General features: G+C 41.2%; 3 protein-coding genes across 9 annotated transcripts in view; 1 reads left to right on the top strand and 2 right to left on the bottom strand.

The window, feature by feature from the left end:
* Positions 1 to 4,766, bottom strand: part of kcp (kielin cysteine rich BMP regulator) — a 36,322-nt gene extending 31,556 nt beyond the window's left edge. The window contains exons 1-3 of the mRNA XM_077569582.1: positions 4,679 to 4,766; positions 3,430 to 3,689; positions 248 to 780 (exon numbers count right to left, since the gene is read on the bottom strand). Of these exons, the coding sequence (XP_077425708.1) occupies positions 248 to 780; positions 3,430 to 3,517 (621 nt within the window). The 5' untranslated portion in view covers positions 3,518 to 3,689; positions 4,679 to 4,766. The remainder of the gene's footprint in view (positions 1 to 247; positions 781 to 3,429; positions 3,690 to 4,678) is intronic.
* Positions 4,767 to 5,668: 902 nt separating this feature from the next.
* Positions 5,669 to 17,102, top strand: LOC144054132 (protocadherin-15). 3 transcript variants are annotated; one of them, XM_077569241.1, is made up of 16 exons: positions 5,669 to 5,860; positions 7,130 to 7,235; positions 7,302 to 7,516; positions 8,890 to 8,946; positions 9,781 to 9,873; positions 9,937 to 10,023; positions 10,112 to 10,222; positions 10,578 to 10,748; positions 11,464 to 11,554; positions 11,635 to 11,741; positions 11,896 to 12,096; positions 12,177 to 12,308; positions 13,508 to 13,586; positions 13,668 to 13,858; positions 13,932 to 13,952; positions 14,596 to 17,102. In XM_077569241.1, exons 2-16 carry the CDS (start codon positions 7,166 to 7,168, stop codon positions 15,451 to 15,453), a joined length of 2,484 nt encoding a protein of 827 aa, XP_077425367.1. In that variant the 5' UTR covers positions 5,669 to 5,860; positions 7,130 to 7,165; the 3' UTR covers positions 15,454 to 17,102. The 3 variants fall into 3 exon arrangements, with proteins under 3 accessions (XP_077425367.1, XP_077425366.1, XP_077425369.1); XM_077569240.1 differs by having other exon boundaries at positions 5,670 to 5,856; XM_077569243.1 differs by having other exon boundaries at positions 5,670 to 5,856; positions 10,112 to 10,156.
* Positions 17,103 to 17,742: 640 nt separating this feature from the next.
* LOC144054135 (calumenin-B-like) lies at positions 17,743 to 22,767 on the bottom strand. Of its 5 annotated transcripts, none has more exons than XM_077569247.1 (7): positions 22,623 to 22,767; positions 21,036 to 21,215; positions 20,644 to 20,837; positions 20,418 to 20,575; positions 20,273 to 20,333; positions 19,963 to 20,159; positions 17,743 to 19,653 (listed from the first exon to the last, which is right to left on the bottom strand). In XM_077569247.1, exons 2-7 carry the CDS (start codon positions 21,212 to 21,214, stop codon positions 19,549 to 19,551), a joined length of 894 nt encoding a protein of 297 aa, XP_077425373.1. In that variant the 5' UTR covers position 21,215; positions 22,623 to 22,767; the 3' UTR covers positions 17,743 to 19,548. The 5 variants fall into 5 exon arrangements, with proteins under 5 accessions (XP_077425373.1, XP_077425376.1, XP_077425374.1 ...); XM_077569250.1 differs by lacking the exon at positions 22,623 to 22,767 and adding an exon at positions 22,005 to 22,229 and having other exon boundaries at positions 20,490 to 20,572; XM_077569248.1 differs by lacking the exon at positions 22,623 to 22,767 and adding an exon at positions 22,005 to 22,229 and having other exon boundaries at positions 20,418 to 20,572.

Raw genomic sequence — 22,767 nt, forward strand, 5'->3', positions numbered from 1 at the left:
CTATTCACATTTGTTTTTCTATAAAATCCAGTGTTCGCTATTTGCTGAAAAAAAATACAGCCCTTGCTAGGAAAGTAATATTTTTTACAGGTTGTGAAGTACACGCCAGCATCCTTGCACTTGTAGTGTATTTTTTCCAAAATCAAATCATCTGTAAGCATAAAAAAATTCCTGCGAAATTGGTGGAAATGCCCATCTTGTTTGATAAAGAAATCCAACTAAATATGTAATGTGTGCTAAAACTTACACTAAATTTACTGGCTTTTCTCCCTGGTGTGCTTCCCAGGGTGACAACAACATCTTGCGGTAGTTCCAGCTCCAACTTCTCCTCCGGTTTTACGAGGACAACTTGGACTTCTTGACAGTCCACAAAATATACGAGCCGGTCTGGCTCCAGGCTGACGGCCAACTGCACCCATTCCCCTGAAGAGAAGGGGTTGGTCCCGGGGAAAAGAAGGCCCCGGACGCCCCCTCTTGCCCAGTAGTCCACTCGCAGAACATCATCCGTGGTGGAGGAGGTAAGCTGGAGAAGAATGGACGATGACGACGACGAGGTGGAGAGAGACAAAAGGGTTACGTTGGTGCCCTGCAGCTGCTGGCCCACCAAGTACAGCCCCATGCCGCCCTGGAGTTCGGAGCGTAGGATTCGGGAATACTGAGCAGGGAGCGTCAGGTGAGGCGCTCTGGGACGGATTCTGTACACAGCACTTGTGGGGCTGTGCAGTCTGGACACACCGCTTTTTGGGTGGGATATGTTGAGAGCTGACAGAAGGTCAATCACTGGGGAAACACATGATATGACACTTTACATTATGCTGGAACATTGACACGCTAACATGAGCATTGTGAGGCATAGTTTTGGAGTCTGAATTATAACAGATGTAATGGATCTTATGGCAGTTCATTACTGCGTCATGGAATGCAACGTTAATGCCGTATGACTCCACAGTGGGAGAGAAATAGCAATGGATGGATGGATAGACAGACAGACAGACGGACGGATGGATACTTGGTGGGTTGAATGTTGGATGGATGAATGCAGTAAGGATGGATGGATAGTTGTTGGATTGATGAATGGATGGATTGATGGATGGATGGATGGATGGATGGGTACATGAACGGCTGGACATACAGACGGATGAATGGATGGATGGATTAATAGATACCTGGTTGGTTGGATGTTGGATGGATGTATGAAGTAAGGATGGATGATATTTGTTGAATTGATGATGGACGATGGATGGACGAACAGACAAACGGACAGATGGACGCATGGATTAATACTTGGTGGGTTGGATGTTGGATGGATGAATGCAGTAAGGATGGATGGATAACTGTTGAATTGATGATGGATGATGAATGGATGGACAGATGGATGAATGGATGGATGGATGGATTGACAGAAGAATGGATGGATGGATGAACGAACGGATGGATGGATACTTGGTTGGTTGGATGTTGGATGGATGGATGAAGTAAGGATGAAAGGATAGTTGCTTGGATGGATGATGGATGGATGAACAGATGGATGAATGGATGGATGGATGGACAGAAGAATGGATGAACGAACGGACGGATGGATAATTGGTTGGTTGGATGTTGGATGGATGGATGAAGTAAGGATGAAAGGATAGTTGCTTGGATTGATGATGGACAATGGATGGATGATGGATGGGTGAACAGAGGGCTACTTGGTTGGATGTTGGATGGATGAATGAAGTAAGGATGGATGGATAGTTGGTTGGATTGATGATGGGTGGTTGTATAGATGGATAGATAGATAGATAGATGGATAGATAGATAGATAGATAGATAGATAGATAGATAGATAGAGGTGGTTGGGTGGATAGATACATAGATAGAGAGAGGTGGTTGGATGGATGGATAGATAGATAGAGAGAGGTGGTTGGATGGATGGATAGATAGATAGAGAGAGGTGGTTGGATGGATGGATGGATAGATAGATAGATAGATAGATAGATAGAGGTGGTTGGATGAATGGATAGATAGATAGATAGATAGATAGATAGATAGATAGATAGATAGATAGATAGATAGATAGATAGATAGATAGATAGATAGATAGATAGATAGATAGATAGATAGATAGATAAAGAGAGGTGGTTGGATGGATATATAGATAGATAAAAAGATAGATAGATAGATAGATAGATAGATAGATAGATAGATAGATAGATAGATAGATAGATAGATAGATAGATAGATAGATAGAGGTGGTTGGGTGGATAGATACATAGATAGAGAGAGGTGGTTGGATGGATGGATAGATAGATAGAGAGAGGTGGTTGGATGGATGGATAGATAGATAGAGAGAGGTGGTTGGATGGATGGATGGATAGATAGATAGATAGATAGATAGATAGAGGTGGTTGGATGAATGGATAGATAGATAGATAGATAGATAGATAGATAGATAGATAGATAGATAGATAGATAGATAGATAGATAGATAGATAGATAAAGAGAGGTGGTTGGATGGATATATAGATAGATAAAAAGATAGATAGATAGATAGATAGATAGATAGATAGATAGATAGATAGATAGATAGATAGATAGATAGATAGATAGAGGTGGTTGGATGGATAGATACATAGATAGAGAGAGGTGGTTGGATGGATGGATAGATAGATAGAGAGAGGTGGTTGGATGAATGGATAGATAGATAGATAGATAGATAGATAGATAGATAGATAGATAGATAGATAGATAGATAGATAGATAGATAGATAGATAGATAGATAGATAGATAAATATTTGGGTGGCGAGTGAATGAAAAATATACAGTAGCACATGCACATGATATCACTTATTACATTACTTAAATAACATTTTCATGTCTAACAATTCCACTCACTTTTATTTTGTGGAGAAAAAAAAATCAGAACCATATTTGCAAAACAGGATTTTTGTTCTGAATTGATCAAATGCATCACATGCGGAGCAGAAGATGACATCATCAGAACAATAAAATCCATCCATCCATCTTCTTAACCTCTTGTCCTCACAAGGGTCGCGGGGCAAAACAATAAAATCATTTATAAAATCCTTCTTCTTTACTCCCTATGCTCATGTTTTATTTTGTGTGATTTTTAAAAATATATATATATCCACGTTTAATTCCACTGTCTGTATGCGATAAAGTCATCTGAAGTGGAAGCAGCTTGAAAGCAAAACAGCCATTAACGTTAATGTCTTTTCTTCTTTTTTTTTAAATGGGTGTTGGGTGGGAAATATTATCATTTACTCTCATCTAGTCAAATAAATTCTGGCACGAGTATATTTTGAGAATTTCCGTGCATTGTATTCCGCTGCATTATCTTCAGTGCATCACAAACTAAACACAGACCTGCAATAAAGTTGTCCAACATGTCAAGGCAAATGTATGAATAAGAAAAAGCAACTTACCGTTGTCCTGATATGGAGCAGACGATCCTTGCACAGACACTGCCACCACCCACAGTATGTCCAAAAACAACACTAGGACACGCTCCATTCTCTGTCCTATGATATCATTGAGTTTGGAGGTTCAACAAGGAGATGTTCCAGACAGAGATCATGCAGAGAGTGTGAACACGGAACATCTGGATTCCCTCAGAAGGCCACACGCCGCATACTTGTTTCACCACTGCACGCTCACTATCACTTTTGCCGTCCTCATTCTTCTTCTGCTTGTGAGAAGAGTTGCAAGGTGAGCGGGAAGTCTTTGCACTTTCACAAAGTTTTTTTTTCCTCCCCTTGTTTTTCCTTCGTTTTGTTGGGAGTCTCTCCACCCATCACGGGTGTTGATTCTCATACAACCCCCCCTCCCTCTCTAACTCTCTCTCCCTCTCTCTCTTCAATCCCCCTGGCTATCAGATAAACCTGGTGTGGAGACTGGAGAGGAGCCACGAGACCCAGTGGACAAGAAACACATGTTGTTGTTTTTACCCATAGGAAATTATGCTAATAGAAATAATCTGCTGCAGGGTCAAAATGTCACGCTCGTAAAATGCTCAACTGTACAGGCAATATGCTGTAGTGAACCGCTTTATTAATTTTGAGAACACATAAAATGTGAAATGAAGGCATACTATACAACACCACAAAACATTTATTAACTGTAAAGAAACACTTAAAATGAGTAAACTGCTAGGATAAATTGTGTATTCCCCTTTAAATTTGATGATGAGTTTAAAAAAAAAAGGTGCCTGGCAAGTCAGCGTCATGCTTTTTAATATTCATCATTCTTCGTCATAAGTTAGCCTCTATCCTCTCCAAAAGTATTTGGACAGCAAGGTCAATTCCCTTTTTTTGTTATATACTGAATACATTTGGGTTTCAGATCGAATTCTGAACTTTTGTTTTCATATTCATTTTTTGAGATACACTTTTCCATCTATCACTTCAAAAAAATTTCCTTGATACCAATTACTACTTAGTCAGGGTTTTGGTGCTATTTTGGGGTACCTTAGCGCATTGCATAAAGAGCCCGGAAATAAGCCAATAGGTGAATTTTTCACCAAATAAACTGAGGATAGCTTCCACAGAAAAACAAAAACAAAAAAACATAATCAGTGAATTTATGAATGACTGTTCTGAAGCAGGCTGGGGTTCACGGCCCCAAGGATGTTTAATGTGAGTGCGTGGGTGACTTGTGTGACACTCCGGCACTTACTGTAACCACACCCCTGATCTCTTGCGACATCTGGTGGACAGCTCCCATCACTACACAACGTCACCTGTTGCCGCGTCGCCGTGTTCAACTACAAAGTAAACAGGTATATGTGCATAAATAAATAAATAAATAAATACAATAAAAATGACAACCAAACAGCCGTGTATTGATAAATAACACACACACACACACACACACACACACACACACACACGCACACAAAGAAAACATCAAGTTAAATCAGGCGCGTATTTGAATGCTTACTGTGTTTTTAGAAACTACATGACCACGGGAATGTTTTTCTTCCCTTGTGAACTCAAAAGTTGCCACAACTACAGAAAACACGTCTTCGGTAAAACACGAACAAAAAAAAGCGAGACGGACGCACTTTCATCACTTGAACCTTTTGTGTGCGTTAGCACACGCGCACGCCTGTGAGAAAGGATGTGGGTTAATCTTCAGAAGGTAAATGACGGATGTTTGATAACTAATCCCTTGTCAGGCCTCGTTAGTCCTTTTGCATCATCATTCAGCCACGTTATGGCCAAATATAAGGTCCTCAAACAAATATTATAACTTGGGATCTATTAAATAATTTGCAATAACATATGATTTTTAAAAGTGCATACATACTTTAATTGTCGTTAGGATTATGGGAGTCTTGAGAAAAAAATACCCCAGGACCCAAAAAGTCACATCACATTCAGCTCTAAATAAGGCAACAAAATGAGCGTTACTTTCTTTCTTTCTTTTTTTGAATGATCGACTCCTACTTGACTGCTCGGCCTCATTTGCATAACAATCTGTTTCTCAAGGTCAAACGGCGTCTTTTGAACCAGACAAAGCTCTTAAATTCACCGATGGCAACAGTCTGGGCCCTCGATGCCAGTGTCTTGCCAGCATCTTAATCTGATTGGCTCCATTTTACCCCCTGACCAGGTAAGCCCCACCCCCCGTAGGCTTTATCCCCTGAGCTGACGTTTATCCCTCGGTACCCCCCTTAAGCTGCCGTCTGCTTTTTAACGTGCGTGGCCGGCGGCATTGGTGGATCGGGTGTGTGTTCTGTTTCCACTTTTGTTTTGAAGTTGTTGGTCCATATGCGGCATTTGCTTGAAGCAGCAATGTGACGGAGGACATGGAGGCTGATGCACCCGCCGCAGAGGATTTGACAACAGTAGGTCGGTATGAGAAGCCGTCTGAGCATTTTGCATATTCTTGACATGCAACTTAAACACTAATTACACTCTTTGCCTTAAAAAAAAAGAAAGAAATTAAAATACAGTGGTGTATTAGGCCTAGGTGTTCATCTAAAACGAGACAGGTTTTAGTCCTGAAATGTATATTTAATTTTATTTTAAGTCACTGTAACATTATGCACAGGTTTAATATTAATTAAGAGGTTGTTTGCAGTTGTTGTTTTTAACCTGCGCTTCACCCACAGCTTCATGTTGACCTACAAATTTGGGCTTCAGGAAATTATTTTGGAATATACTCTCTGGAAAATCTGGAAAATAAAATAAATGCCCAGCTAGTGCTTGCTAACAAATGAGCATGAGATGAGCAAACAGGAGGCAGATGAGGGGATTCAAAGTGGAACTAGAGCTGCGAGCAACTATAAAGGGCTCTTGCAGCCCAAGCCACTTTGGGGTACTTGCACGTTGGGGTAGGTGTGATGCCACTGAACATTTTAAGAGGAAGTAAAAAAAAAACTATTCGGAAATGACTTAGTTATCACACTTACAAAGAGTATCCAAATGTTGCACAAAATACCATTGTGGGGTAATTTTTTTTTTGCCCCAAGGGCTAGGTGGCGCGCTTTATAACTGAATGTTGTTATATAGTCGTACAGTATTTCGAAAACTCAACATTTTGTCTCCTGTTGTTGGGCCAGGTATTGACATGGTCCAGGCCAAGTTTGAAGTAAATCCGTTGAAACGTGTAGGAGAAGTGGGCAAAAGTAGGCTCCCTGTAAATGAGCAGAAATCGGCAAAAATCGGACATTCAAAAATGAATAGCTCACTTCCTGTTTATTTTAGCATATGGGTCCAAGAGAGTGTTTTGTAGGTCTTGGGCTCCCTCATATACATAATTTTTTTGTAGATCTAGCTTAAATGTACAACTGCGGCTGGTTTGTTAAAAAAATGTAGGGGGCGGTACTGAGTCATTTTTGTAAAAATCCCACAAAATACCCATTAAAATATTGCTAATTTTGCCAAGCCAGATGTGTGTGACAAGTTTCATGAGTTTCTGTGCATATTTAGGCTCTCAAAATCAGTGTTGTTTTCTTGGCTAACAGTGCCTTGCCACGCCCACAACGTTTCGCAAAAACACAAACTTTGTGTTGTGACATCATGAAAGCCTAAACAGGTCAACAGTTCAGCCAGCTAATAGCAAGAAGACATTCTCTAGCCTGATACTAATTATTTCTTAATCGTACCTTGCACTTTTCAGCAACCTCGAGATCCTGAGGCCTGTCTAAGCTCAGGAATGGCTGCAGCTGCCAAACTGAAGTGGACCCCCCTTGTGATGCTCCTCCTGCATCTACCTTCAGTCGCAGGTACGTCACACTGCCCTCCATGAATCCCATCTCCTTCTTCTGTAAACCTTCTCATGTGGGGTGCAGGGATGTCGGGATGGGGTGGTTGCTTGGACGGTCAGGACATCTACTCCAGGGTGGCGGAAAACAGCCTGTGTGGAGAAGTGGTGGCTGACCTCATGGCGGACCCCCCAGGGGAGGGGGTTGAATGGAGGCTGCACGGGAAAGACGCCGATTGGTTCTTCGTGGATGGAGGACTCATACGTTTGAATTCATCTCCAGAGAAAGTGCTTGACCGAGAGGTATTTCCCAAAGAACTGTAAATGTATCTGTATGTCAGTGTAATCAACCTGAATAGCAAAAGATGAAAGGTTAAAGCTTGACGGCGCCTCACAATCTCCCTTATCCACCTGCCAGCCGACTGCTAGAAAGTCAAAGGGTCAATTAGATTAACTGTCACTCCCGTCTTTCCTCAAATACACAGAGATTTAAGAGTCGTGTTAATCGTTTTGTTTTATACAGTACCTAGTAAGTGTTGTGTGAATATATTGCCCAACCTTCCATAAAGCTTTAAAGAACTGCATTCATTAGATCTTATGCAAAACAACAACAATACAAAAATAAACTAAACCAATCAAGCAGCACTCAATCAACTGACCATGCAACCAACACCTAACCTACCAATCGAGTAACAAACCAACAGACCACCAACCATTTAACTTTACAATTAACGCATTCACTGCCATTGACGGCTAAAAACGTCAAAAATACATTTGAACTATTTCTATTAGTTTAACATTTTCTTTCCTCTTTGTTAACAAGAGTATGAAAAGATAGATTTTTTTTGTACATTTAGAACAGATATAAAATTTGTGATTAATCGTGAGTTAACTAGTAAAGTCATGCGATTAATCACAATTAAAAAAATTTATCACGCAACGCCCCCAATTTTTAAATAATCTTTTATTTTATTTTATTTTTTAATTAATTCGCTGCCATTGACGGCTATAAACGTCGAAAATTCATTTAAACTAATTTCTACACTTTTTCCACTTTTATTAACAAGAGTATAAAAACCTATAAAAAAAATTCATTGTACATTTAGAACAGATACAACATTTGCGATTAATCGTGAGTTAACTAGTGAAGTCATACGATTAATTACAATAAAAAATTTAATTGCCTGTCGCCCCTAATTTTTTATAATTTTTAAAAAAATAAATAAATGAATTTGCGGCAGTGAATGAGTTACACTAACCTTACAACTTATAAACCACTCATCAATTGACCTGACCAAGAAACTGCCTATCTACTAACCAATCAATCAACCATGTAACAAACCAACCAAATAATTGGCCATCTAGTCTACCAGCCAAAACTAAGAGCTAAACTAGGGTAACTGAAACAACTAACCAAACAAACACAAAATGAACAATTGACCACGCAACTAACCAACAACTAACCAACCAAATAACTGAGTAACAGCAAACTAACCAAATAACTAACCAACTAGTTAACCAGCCAACACCTTACAAAACAATTAAATACCTATTCTAAAAAAAAAAACAATCAACAAATCATCAATCGTCCAAACTAACATCTGAACAACCAATCAAGCAACTAACTGACGTGTTTATGTGTCTTCCCCCTTACATCACCACTTCCTGTGTTTCAGATGCAGGGTCCTGTGCTGATGGTGGAATTGTCATGCTATGAAGATGACGTGCTTCAGGTACAATTTCAAAATAGAAAGGAACGAAGTGGTAAAATACTCAAACTGTGTACTTGAGTAGAAGTACTGTCTAATCATTATAAGTACAATAGCACTGATTCAACTCCTGGACTGATGTTTAAAAAAAAATACAGACTCTGAAATGTTCATAACACACACACACACACACACACACAAAAGAAATGTTACCATAAATTTTATACAAAACCTGTTTGGATAACTTGGCAATTTTTTTCTGCACACAAAATAGTTTTCCTTTTTGATTAACTTACAATGTACTCATACTAAAAAGAAGAAAAGTATGATGTTGCGTTGCTGTTTTAAGGGCTAGCTAGCCTTGGCTCAACTATGTGTTCCTACATAGCACATGTTGTTAAGTGAGTAACAGAATGCTTAATTAGCTAATGATAACAACTGAAAAAGATGCAACTTACTTAAGTGATTACCCCCTCCGATTAGACAGCATTTCTGAACATCAGAAAGTGGCGCTTTTTAGCTAGCACACAATGTGCTATGAATTATTCTTGTAGCCAACAACATCAAACAACTCTCATAAATAAGGCCTTGGATTTTTGTTCTTACTTCCTTTCCCGCCTGATAAGGCCCCATCATCTCAATAAATCAAGATTCCAACCTTCACTGACTTGACCTCTCTCTCTCTTTACGGCGTGTTGTCAGTCTGGAAAAAAAGCAACAATCCTATTTTGAAAAAGGAGTACAAAGTACTGACGTGCTCCTAAGGGAGGAAATAAAATTAAAAAGCTGTCATAGCAAAACTACTCAATGTACCTGAAAAATCTCCATGAACAAATTTGTCTTCTACTGTCACTGCAGAGCGTTTCCAGGATTGTGGTGGAGGTTCTCAACGAGAATGACAACTGGCCCGAGTTTGTGGAAGACACGATCCAATCTGTTGTCGTCAGCGAGGTAGGGTGCTAAGACAGAAAAAGTGCACTTTTCACGATCGGTCACGTTATGCCTGTTGTCCAGCTGACTCCGGTCGATGCGCTCGTGTTTACCGTCCTGGCAACTGATGCAGACAATGACCAGCTCATTTACTCCATTGACCAGTCATCTGTAAGTTTATCTACGGTGATGAAAACTAGCACGAAGATGAGATATCTGGTCTATAATATCTGGTCATATGTGCTTATGTGTTTTTCAGCCTGACGCAGACTATTTCAAAATCAACCTTTTCTACAGCGGGGAGGTGATGCTCGCCAAAGCTCTTGACTATGAGACCAAAACGCAGCTCTTTCTCACCGTCCACGCCGCCGTAAAATATCTTTTTTCACATCGATTTTTTTATGCCATCAGGGCTAGTGGTTAGCATGTAGCATGCCTGCCTTTCAGCTCTGAGATTCATTGTTCAAATGTTCCTGGATGGAGTTTGCATAATCCCCATCATGCATGTTAGCCTCATTGGAGACTCTAAATTGTCCGTAGGTGTGAATGTGAGCGTGACTGGTTGTTTGTCTATCTGGTTTTAAGCGAGTGACTGTTGTACTTGGACTGTTGTGTGGGATTGACTCCGACTCATCTGCCACCTTAATGAAGATAAGTGATATGGAAAATTGATGGGTGTAAAAATGTAAACCGATCAAGATTTTAACAACCCCTCTCCGTGACAGGAAATGAACACAGCTGAGCACTTCAACACTAGCATCGACATCATGGTCGAAGTCCAGGATGGAGACGACCAGTACCCTCAGTTCCTACCCTGCACGCTGCTGTTTCAGGACCGTACCAATCGGATTTGCACCAGTCCCGTGTACACCGTCAACGTCACAGAAGGCAAAGAGGTTGGTCGTGTTCTGGCTTTCACCTTTTGCTCATTTATGTGCCTTCGTGTTAGATCTTTGTATAGCAAGTGGGTCATAAGTCGGCGATGAGGTTCCCTGAATCATTTGGTCCTGGGCCATCACCTCTGTCTAGTTCCAGGCACAAGTTTCTAGAAACGGGAACTTCCAGGAAAGATCCAAAGTCAAGGACATTTAGATGGCTAAGTTTGCTTCTTGGAATTTTGTCCTTGAGGTAAACCAGCTTTTGTCTGAAGGTGTAAATGGGTTTGAAATGCATTGGAACAATACGCTACATTTGTAGAAAATCATTCAGATTTTCTCTGACAAACCAGTCAGTCATGTAAGGCAGAGGTCCCCAACCCTGGTCCTCAGGGACCGGTATCCAGCCTGTTTTCCATGCCTCCCACAGCCAACACAGGTGATTCATATCATCAGCTAATCAGCAATCTCTGGAGAATGCTGATAACGATCTCCACCTGTGTTGGCTGTGGGAGACATGGAAAACAGGCTGGATACCGGTCCCTGAGGACCAGGGTTGGGGACCTCTGATGTAAGGGACCACCACATTCCACCTTCTGTTTTTATTCTCAGCCTCGGGTGGAGTGGCGCTTCTGGTGGATTTGACAAAGGCCCAGTTAGGATACTCACAGTTTGAAAGAAGCTTCCTGATATGATTCTGCTCCTTCTGTCTTCTGTATGTCATGTTCTGATATAGGACTTTGTACTGGATTTCTTTCCTGGTCCCATCCATGCAGTGGATGGTGACAAAGGACTCAGCGCCACAGTCAACTATGCCATCCTTTCAGGTTGTGCAATAAAAATGGTCGATGATCTTTTATTTTCTTTTTTTACCAGAATTTTAACCATACTTTTGTTTTCGTGCCAGGAGACGACCACGGCCGTTTCCTGATGGACCGAATGACAGGAGAGATGAGGTTCACCCGGGCGGTGAAGGACAGACTCGCCACGCCGGCACTGCATCTTCAAGTCATGGTGAGAACGACTCGAGTCACGTATTCAAACTATAATTGTGACTTGATAGTGCCGGGTGGTAAATCGGTTAAGTCACCACTTAAGGCCGAAGTAACAAATACTTGGCCAGCCACTTATACTTCCCTCTGGGCTGACTCGGTATACTGCAACTCAGGCCTTTCAGGACGACGACCCCAGGAAGTACTCGGTTGCCACTGTGCTGGTCCGTGTACTGGCGGTGAACCGGTTCCATCCGGTGTTTGACTTGGCTGAATACCACGGCTTTGTGACGGCGGGGAATAGTCCCGCCTCCCTGGTTTATACCTACGGCAACAGGGCATTGATGTTACATGTGCAGGACCAGGACTTTAAACATGTAGGTCCATCTACGAAACATCCACAGTACCATGAAGTCTTTGGCCGTTGTTCAGTTGTTCTCCCTATCCTGTCCTGCAGGGATTTAATCCGATGATCTACTTCACCTTCAGCCCCACGTCCAATCACACGGGCATCTACCGGGTCACACAGGAGGGGCTCCTCATTGCCAGGGCCAATCAACTCAAAGCAAGACAAAAGCACCTTCTGCATGTAAGCCCCAGCAACTAACAACTGACTCATTGCATGCCTTGCTGTCCACTGAATGATATGATCTGCTGCTGACTTTGGAGGTTTGCACACTTACAAAAAAATTCAAATACTTACTTAAATACTTTTAAGTAAAAAAAAAAAAAATCAATAGTGTTCCCTCACTTTTTGCAGGTGATACGTTCCACGTCCACCCATGTTAGGTGAATTTCCACGAACTAGAGGTTATTTAAAAAAAAAAAAAAGTTGTTTTTTTTCCTTCAATAACCACGAATACTGTGTGTCATCTCATTGAGGTCTTTGGCATTGTAAACAAGCCTTGTTGAAGTTAATTGCCTTCAATTAACTTGTTTTTCCGTTTTGTCCTGCAGCGCACGTGCAAGGAGGAGAGGGAGGGAGGGAGGGGGGACGGAGGAATGAGACCCATTGTGTATGAGTAACTTGGATCTGTTCTAAAAATAGCTCACCAGTGATGAGACACTGACTTGCCAAGAAGAATTAAAGGATTACTCAACAGGAAGTTAAGACTCTTGCTCTACCCCTCGCTAAGATTTGAAATCGGCGCTCAAAGGGGGTGTTGCCTGCAGGACCTTTGGGTTGCGAATGGGGAGAGGGTTGGGCATGGTCTGGCTGTGATTGACAGCAGCAACTCACTAAGACGGCGTTTAAGGAGGCGGGTACAAGAATGAGCCGGTGGGTGGCGGGGGCGACTACGTTATGCGGAACAAGTGACGTAGTACGTATTAGTGATGGGCATGACAGTTCTTTTAAGTGAACTGAATCTTTAGAATCAGTTCATTAAAAAGAACCGTTCAACGAATCGTTTGTCTACTGGCCCAAATTCAAGCTTTACACAAACAAAAATGTACTAAAATGTAAAAATAATGACCAGAACATGTAGACAGCATTTGTAGAGACCAGTTTATCAGCAAAAAAAAGTTTTGTGTTGAATGAAAAAGCTGTTTTAATTTACTTATATATTACGAAAAAGGGCAAAAATAGCATAAATAAATGGACCCAAATAAAAATCCACGAGAGTGTATCCGCAATAAGTGAACCACAAAGTAGTGCCGGAGCACTGAATTTTGGTGGGGAAACCTTCACTGGCAAGTACAGTGATTTGATGTTTCTTGTAGTTGGTTATCTTAGTTTGCACCAAGTGTTTTCTTGGTAACTGAGGTCCCAATATCAATACGTGGCAGGTAATGGCGAGAGACCGGGAGTCAGGTGACGCCGTTGTCGCTGCTGTGGTGGTAGAGGTGTTATCTGAAAGCCAATCAAGTAAGTAAGAACCCTTCTCAAATGCCTCCCAAAGTGAAGCAATATAAAATATACGCCGGCTATTTATACACTACCTCACAGTTCCTCTGAGTGCGCTGGTAGACGACCGCGCCGTCAGTTGCACCCTGGGCAAAGCCTTGTTCCTCAGCACGGCTTTCCTGACCGTGCTGGGCTCCGCCGCGACTCTGGTCCTGTGGCTCAAGAGGAAACAAAAGGGCCATCTGGACCCCCTGGAGAGAGGCTGCGTGCCCCAGGGCAAGCACCCCAATGTGGTGAGACGTCTGCACAAACAGGTTCAGCTTAGAAAGCATGGCAGTGTTCTGAACGAGCTTGTTTTGTCCGCAGAGCCTTCGATGGTTCCAACTGGTGAGTTGTGGAGTTCTATCTGTTACAGTTAGTTACAGTAGTTTCTTTTCTATCTTTTTTTTTTCATGACTGGATGGCTAGTTAGATGAATTTTGTTAGAAGACTATCTTTGTCTTCCGCGTGTTCGTTGTTGTTCGGGTAGAGAGAATGTTGATTTTCTGAATACAGACTGGAGATCGTTGAACAGGTCCTCCGAAGGATTTATTTTACAGAATATTCTGGACACAAGCAAGTTTACAGACAAATGGCTGCAGTTCCTCTCGCAAGTGTGTAGTTACAGCGGATTCACAGCATTCTTATACTATCTTGAAAAACCCTCAGAAAACAGCCCCCAGCCCTGAGTTCAATACACATGACGACAGCCGGAAGTAGATAAGACTTTTTACACTTTTACAGTATATCATCCAATACACATTGACTTCAACCCCAGACATTGGCCCATTGATGTGGAAACAGACGAGGTCCTTTAGACATGATGACATGAGCAGAAATTGCGACAATACTTACAAAGACACATCCACAGATAAAAGTTCTACTGAGGAAATAAGTAAATTAAAACAGTTATGACTAAATCTAGGCAGAAGACTCTCAACAATGGCCATTATTGATGGAATGAGTGATGGATGTTTGACTGTTACGTCAGGTGAATCCGAGCAACAGCACGCCACGGGTGGATGACGTGAGCTTCAGCAGTGAAGACTACGGAACCACGAACCCTTCATTCAGCTTCTCGGGCAAAGATCCGACATCTTGCCAAGGGCCCATCCAGCTCAACAGCAGCAGCAACAACCCGACGGCTCCCCTCGATGCCACGTTGAGCTTGGCTGAAGCGACGTGTACCACCATCACCTTCAACAACGTCAATGTCTCCGCCCCCACCAGAAACCTGTCTTGCTTGTCCACCTTCAGACCAAATTCTGTGGACAGCAACCCCGCCGAGACCAAAGAAAGCAGCTCGGAGACGCCGCCATTAGATGAAGCTGTACAGTCCACCTGTCTGGACTCACATACAAGCACCGGAGAGGACCCTCTTGACACCTCCGCCAGCCCTTCGCCTTCGTCCGTTAGCGTCCCACGCAGCCACGCCCGGATAGCCTCAGCCGAGATAGAGAAACCTTTCAACAAACCTCATGTGGCGTCACCACCAAACCCTGCACACCCCCCTCTACTGCCCTCACCCCTTGCCAAACAGACTAGCACACCGCCGCCCACCCCCGAGCAGGCCCCCTTGAAGGCCACGCTGGTCATGGTGGACGCGTCACCTGAATTGTCGGAGCAGAGGTGGAGCGAAGAGGAGGATCAGCCCTGCACGTCGCTGGACCAGCCTGAGCAACCGGAACACCAGCAGGTAGACCACCCGTCAAATTCCGAGGACGACAACGGATTTTTGGGAGATGAAGACGCCGATAAGAACAGTGAGAGCGAATTAGAGGAGGATGAGGAAGAGCTACTGAGCATAATGAGCCGATGCAACCCAATGTTTGTCACGTTCACACCGTGAAGAAAATGGATGCAGTGGACACAAGGGGCGCCTTAACCCAATAGTCAACCCCCGCTATTCACATTTGAAAATGTAATTGTCTGTAGTGATCATTTAAATCCTAAATATTCTCCAAACTATAAACCATGAATCCCGTTTCAAACTTCCTTTTTTACAACCCTTCAAAATAAATGGCTTACAGTTGAAGTTCGGAAGTGCCAGGATGCGACTGATAGGACGGTTGATCAGACTCTCTTCAGCTAAGCCTCGAGTAGTCTGGATTTCCAGGCTCCAGGCTACCAGGATGCAGGCACCTCGTCGCCTTTGCAAACCATAAAATACCAATTACCAGAATGACCTAAAATGCCAATTTATAGATTTGGGATTTGCTTGGTTAGATTATGAAAGATCGCTCAACTTTGACTTGGCAAGACTCAATTTGTACTACATGACTTGCTCGCATGTTTACATTTGAAAACCTGCATTTTCCAAAAAGTGTCTCATTTGTTGTGCTTTTGAAAGAAGTGTTTTGTGTAGTGCGCAAGTAGCCCCGGATGCAGACTGCAGTTCAAGGCGTGCCTCTGGGTGGACTTACGTTTGATTGCGCTCACATGGATTTTTCAAAATGGTTTAAACAATTTTTTTCCAACAAAGTTTGCAGATTTAATGATGCGCCGTTTTATAAAGTGAAATAATTTTTTTTTTTAAAACACATTATGGAGAATCAAAAATTACACGTCAGCCGTGGCGGAGCAAACTAAACGGGTTAAGGTGGAAGTGCAGTACATGTCCCCAGCAGATCCCTGGACGGTTGAGGTTAGTATTTAGGTTTCGTCAGTTTTAAATTTTCGTTGTTCAATAAAGTGTTCAAAATATACTGTAATCGTTATGTGGTAGGGTTATGGTTAGGGTAAGAAAGAAAGAAAAAGGCGCTTCAAGTCGAAAATCTGTGTGGGCGGAGTCAAACGTTTAGGTCCACCTGACGTTGAGGCACGCCTCGAACTGCGCTCTGCATCCAGGGCTGACTCGTAGTGCGCGTGTGAACCTGGTAAAATGCCAGAATGCTATGATGCGACATACAGATGCTACCTCATGAAACACACAATGCAAACATTTCAACGATGAGACTAATTCACATACTGATATTGATTGCAGAGGTAGCTAATGTAAAATATACATGTTGTGATTGAGCAAAATTGTATGACTGGACTTATGACATACTGAACCCAAATAATGACTACAATAGACTTGAAACTAATGTAATGAAAATGTAATGTATGCTCTTGCGGAGCCAAACAATGCACCTTTTAGTTTCATAAGTCACATGTTGAGCATAACCCAACTGTCACGTCACGCCAAACGCTACAGTCGTGACTATACGACCAATTTACATTTCATCCATCTCTTAACAAGAACATAAAACCTTTTTAATCAAGTACCTGAGGATAGGTTAGACATTAAAATGTGAATAGGTTAATTTGCAAATCGTGAACTGTGAGTATGCGGGGGTTCACTGTAAACAAGATGTCCAAACACAAGTAACTACGGGTTTGTATATTTTCATTGAGACAAATGCACAAAACATCTCCCACTCTAGGAATGTATTAGCCCATTCTGATTTCAGACTTGTCTTTCCTATTAAAGAGAATTTTCTCAATGAGGAATGTTAACTGCTGTATATTTTCTGCACCCTGCATGCTTGTGAGTGAGGTTAATAATCCTTAAAATGGGTTTGTCATGCAATGTTTGCAGCAATCAAAACAATTGCTTACTTTACAGAGGTAATCAAACTAATTGACTTGGCATGGCAACAATTACGAGTAAGTACATACATTAGAATAATGTAGTTTATTTCTTTACATTGTCTTATGTAAACTTATGGCCCACCCTGTAGCGTTTCCTCGCTATAACATTCACTTTTCGCAGCCTCGCATATTTTTTTGTGCAATTTTGCATGCATTGTTTTTTACAGTAATGTACTTATTTTATAAAAAATTATGGTTTGAACATTTGAGAAAAATGTGAGAAAATGTAAATGCCTCGATGATAAAAACTGTATAAACTGTGTGGTGAGGGCTTTTAGAGCCTTAAACCAATGTTAAAACATAAAGCTAACTACTTCGCGGATTTCATTTATTGCAAGTATTTTTTTTTAAGTTTTTTTTTTAGAAACTAACCCCAGCGGAAAACGAACACTATTTTTCCTTGACTGATTAACAAGCTTGTGAGCGGAACAAGCTACCACTTAATAGCACAAATGCTCCAAACAAGAACATTTTATTTTCTTGAGTAATGAGTAACATAGTAGCATTTATTTAAAACAAATTATTTATTATATTTTTTTAAATGCCATTTTATCATGTTCTCAATAAAAATATACTGTGTACACACAAGACACACAAAATCGGGTGATTTTGCTCATTTTTTGTTGGTAGTCCAATTTAGTCCTAATTACACACTTAGATAATCTAATAAATTGGTGTATACAGTATACAATGAAGTAGCAACGTGACAAGATTTCACAAATAGTCGATCAAAATACGAGTCTGCTGGAATGGTGACTGACATTCAAACTGAGTACACTGCAGCCAGAACATCTGGTAAAAAAAAAAAAAACCTTGAAATGAAGTAAACATTTTTCAACACTTCTCAATCCTTACATTTCATCTTCTGATAGGAAATCACTTATCCAATTGGCTGACAAGTTTCGTTTAAAAATATCCACGAATAGGCTCTTGGGAGGCCAAAATTCGGATGGGTTGTCCTAATCAATGGCGGAGGCGCGTGGTGGCCAGGGGTGGCCACGCCCCCTCCCTAAGATCCTGGATATTCAACATTGTCAATGTCTTCTAAATAATTGATATCTCAGCTCCTGAAGCAGATAGAAACATAATTCCAAAAACAATTCACTTTACACATGTAGTGTTCACACAAACCTAAATTTATAAGAAACCTTTAATATTTAAAATGAATAAATAATTATCAACTGTCGCATCCGTGGTGTGTTTGAAAACAGAATGTCAGTGCTATGTTAGTCCATGAAAAGGCATAATTTACTTGTTTTTGTTATTTATTTGTTTAATGTTCAGTTTTTTGAACAAATGTTTGTGAAATTAGACACAAAAAGAAATTTGATGTATCAATCCTGTACAGTAGGAAGAAGCTGATATTTTAAAAGGACACAATAAAACAATTGATACATTAGAACAAAAGAAAACAATAAAAACAAAACAAGGGTTCTTTTTTTAACCTGTATGGTCCATTCAGATATTATGATTGTATTCTATTATGAAATCAAATCCACTTATAAAAAGCTGAAACATTATCAAATAAAATGAAACAATGTGATCATCAAAAATAAATTAATGTGTGAACTTTGACGTCCAACAAGATGCCAAACAGGCAAAAAAAATTCCTGTATCAAATCCTTGTTTAACTATATAAATAAATAACAATGGGGGGGGGGGGGGGGTCATCTTTTGGTGATGTAAGGCATCAACATAGTTTTTTTAAAAAATTTTATATTTAGTAATGAATTTCGCTGTTCGGTTTCCTTTTCTACTTAATTGTGTACAGGTCAATAACTGACATTTGCCTTATTCCTGCCAAGTGGCAGAAAGCTCTATTGAAACTGAATAACTTATTGACAATTGTAACAGCTCCAATGCATTGAATTCATAACATATTATTGTATGCAGCCCACTAGTCGGCGCTCACAGCCCAAGGTGGCATGCAAACGGTATGGCTGCATGGTTAAGAACCACTTATATCAGGTATGAACTTAAGGCCACCCCTATATGAGTCATGGTTTCAACCTGGCCATCCCAATGAAAAATTCCAGGCTACTACGCCCCTAGTCCTAATTCATGTGTCCAAATTACAGTGCTTTCTCTAACAGTGTTTCTTGGAACATAATTATTGAGGAAGAACAATATGGGTGATACAATAGGTCACGTATTTTAGGAATCAATTGATTTTGCTTAATTTATTAGTTATGGAAGATTTCAGTGGGGTTTTTGGGGGCGGGAGGAGAAAAACAGTGGGCACTTACCACGTTGCTAAATACAGTCAAGAAATACTAAGTAGTAGACAAAATCTTTGTGGACGGCCACAAATTTAGAACTCATCGTGTCGAGTGATGACTTTTCCAAATTCGGAAACCTTGCTGCCCACAAACAGGTCGTACTTGTCCAGGATTTCAGCCTTGGTCAGGCGGCCGTCCTAGTGAAGATTAAATAAAGAAGGCTTTAGACATGTTTTTTAGCAGCTTCCGTAGTTCAAAGTGTGTTGCTTCCACTAACAACATGGCTAGGAACACAGTGAAGCAGTCACTGTTACCAAATTAATAACCTATTTTTCCAAACCCTATCATAATGACTATACAAAAAAAGCGACTGGCGGCTCTACTGGAGATTATAAAAAACATGAGCAAAATACATTTCAATGAATTTTCATATATTGCGCACAGCAAGAAAGGCGACCAGTGGAAGAAATTTATTTTCAGTTTGGAAACTTTTGACCTTGGCTTACTTTGTCTGCATCGGCCTTTTGGAACAGGAGCTTGACCTCGGCGTCAGCATGGCGGTTTTCATCGAGCAAGAGCCAGTCTCGGATCTCCTCCCTTTGCAGCTTTCCATCCGTGTTCTTGTCTAGGAACTTGGTGAAATGGTCTCTGTCCATCTGCGCCAGCTCTGGTTCTCGAATGTCCTCCTCGGCGTACTTTTCGCCTAAAAGGGTGAACAACATTATGGTCAGGGTCTATTTGTCTTTCAGTGTTTGCTTAGAGCAGGAAGTGTGATGTCAATCAATTTTCAAGCCCAAAATGGCAACTTTGACTTACCAATGTACTCTCCCAGGTCAATGACGCCATCTCCATTCCCGTCCAGGTCGTCCAGTGTTTCCTACAGGGGAAGAAAGAGGGCATGGCGATATGTAAATGAACATTAACTGTCACACTTGTGTTATCTGTGAGGTGTATTTCTCACAATCATCACAATTTCTTCCATGTGCTCAAAATGCTCAGGGTAAACGAAGGAGGCAAACTCGCTTTTGTTGACCTTCAGGTCGCCGTCCAGATCGGCTATCTTGAACCTCCTGTCGTCGCGTGCCATCATTTGTTTGTAGCCGACGTCGGGGTCATCTGCTGTCAAAGCGGTGCGAGTGTCGGGAGGCGTGGGTGTGGACTGTAAAACTCCGGCTAAGGGTTCTTACCGAAAAACCTTCCGTACGTAGCATTCTTGTACTCCTCCCATGAAACCTCGCCATCGCCGTCGAAGTCGAACGTCATCCATTGGCCATCAATGTTCTTATAGATCCAACCCTTGTGCACGTGTCTGAGCCACTTCATCATCTCATCCATGGTCACAAAGCTGTCCTTGTCTTCGTCGATAATCTCCACAAGCATGCTGCGGACATCATCAAAGAAACTTGGTGAAAATCAGACCTACCGCCATATGTAACTACTTTTTATTTGTTCTATATTCATGGCCTTTTTTTTTCTCATAGCTTAGAGACATATCTACAATTGATATGCTGTGGTGCAGTTCTCCTTTCTCCTTGCACTTTCATCTTACATGTGTGCACATTTAGGAGCACAACCATACCCAAGTCGCTGCTCAAAGGTCTTGGCCTGGTCCTGGCCCAAGAATCTCTCCTGTTCCTCAATGTCGTTGTGCTCCCACTCGCTGACAGGTTGATGGTGGAAGGGGCCCTTCTCCGTCGGCTTGATGGTGGCGTACACTACGCTGAGGGCAAAGCACATTAAAAATGGCCACAGCTCCATCCTGCCAATGGAGCCAGAGGGGGAAATGGTGTATTGTGTTACATTGTTAGCCCGGGAATTCAGAGCTGCCAAATAAAGGGATTATATCATGAGGGCTATTCAACTCAAAACTTAAAAAAGGTCCAAATTGAAAAAAATAATTAAGGCAAAGGTTTAGCAAATCATAGTTGATTTATTATGATATATATATATCTCAGTCAAATCAAATTCAATGCAATTCAAAAACACTTTTGCATTAATTATTGTCAACAAATGTGTATATTGTCGATACAGTGCGCTTTTCTCAAATGTCAAATTAGGAACTTTAAGTGCAAACAATCAGAACATGCAGAAGCGCTGCTATGATATTTTAGATTTATCCAAAAATGGTCTCATGTTCACAGTGGCCGTGTGTCCATCCCACTATGAAGATGTGACTAACTTCTATATAAGTAGTTGTATGACAGTCCTTTTCAGACAGCTTGCCCTGACGAAGGCCTACCAAGGCCGAAACACGTTGGCATTTTTTAATCAACTGGCCATGTGGCAATAAAGGCCTTTTACTTGGAACACCTTTGAGTGCCTCAGTTTTTTTTTTTAGGAACTTTAAAGTGTTTTGGTCGATCCTTCATGTTTCCTTTAAATAGGCTATGTTACAAATTATTCCAGGGTAATCAACTGTATAATGTTCTCTTGTACAAAATAAAAGGGTTGCATACATTTCAAGGTTCAAGTACTTTTAGCATGTTTTGATAAGTATAATGAAAAATAACTCAATCTGTGCTCTATTTGCTCAACTTTTGGTCTTTACCTTAACTTCAAGTTGTCTTTAATTTAACTTTCTTCCAAGCTTGAGTCTTTTCTCTCACCCTTGCTGCACCTCTCTTCGTTTTTTTTTGCTATATTAACTAGGACAGTTGATAATTGGGAGCTGTTCCACTGCTTCTTGTGAATGCTGTCCGGTTAGAGAATCTGCCAGATAGAAAGTCCAACTAAAACGTGACTCATGAAGCTTCGGGTGTTTATTACATTGAATCTTTAATGTAATGTCATAAAGGGTTGAACGGATTTTGATCCATGAGGCACTCCAAGGAAACTTTAAAGAAGCCTTTATACAACAACTTTACAACTCAAGTGTGTGTGTGTGTGTGGAGGGGTGGGTGTGTATATATTTCCCCCACAGGGATGGACTCAAAAATTCAGCCCTGGTATTTTCTCTCCAGACCAGCCCACTACACTATTACGGCAGAGACTCATTACTCTGTTAATTAAACCTGCACAGGGCAGCTGCCCTGCATTTTTCACGACTACAGGTAATTAAAATGCTATAGAAAATGTTAAAGTTAGGACTTGGCTCAATCCACACTACTACTTAATGTCCAAATACAGCTGTGTTTACAAGAAAAGTAGTTCTAAAATAAATTCTCACCATATGAAAGAAGTCTACAGCCAAAGTTTGGTGCAGCGAAGGCAGAGAGAGAGCAAGTCCTCCAACATGGACAAGGCGAATTAACTAGGAGTCAGGATCGCTAGTGGTCAGCCTAAGTGGGACATGGACACGATTCCTGTAATAT

This window comes from Vanacampus margaritifer, chromosome 6 (genome assembly GCF_051991255.1).
Source record: "Vanacampus margaritifer isolate UIUO_Vmar chromosome 6, RoL_Vmar_1.0, whole genome shotgun sequence".
NCBI classification, from domain to species: domain Eukaryota; kingdom Metazoa; phylum Chordata; class Actinopteri; order Syngnathiformes; family Syngnathidae; genus Vanacampus; species Vanacampus margaritifer.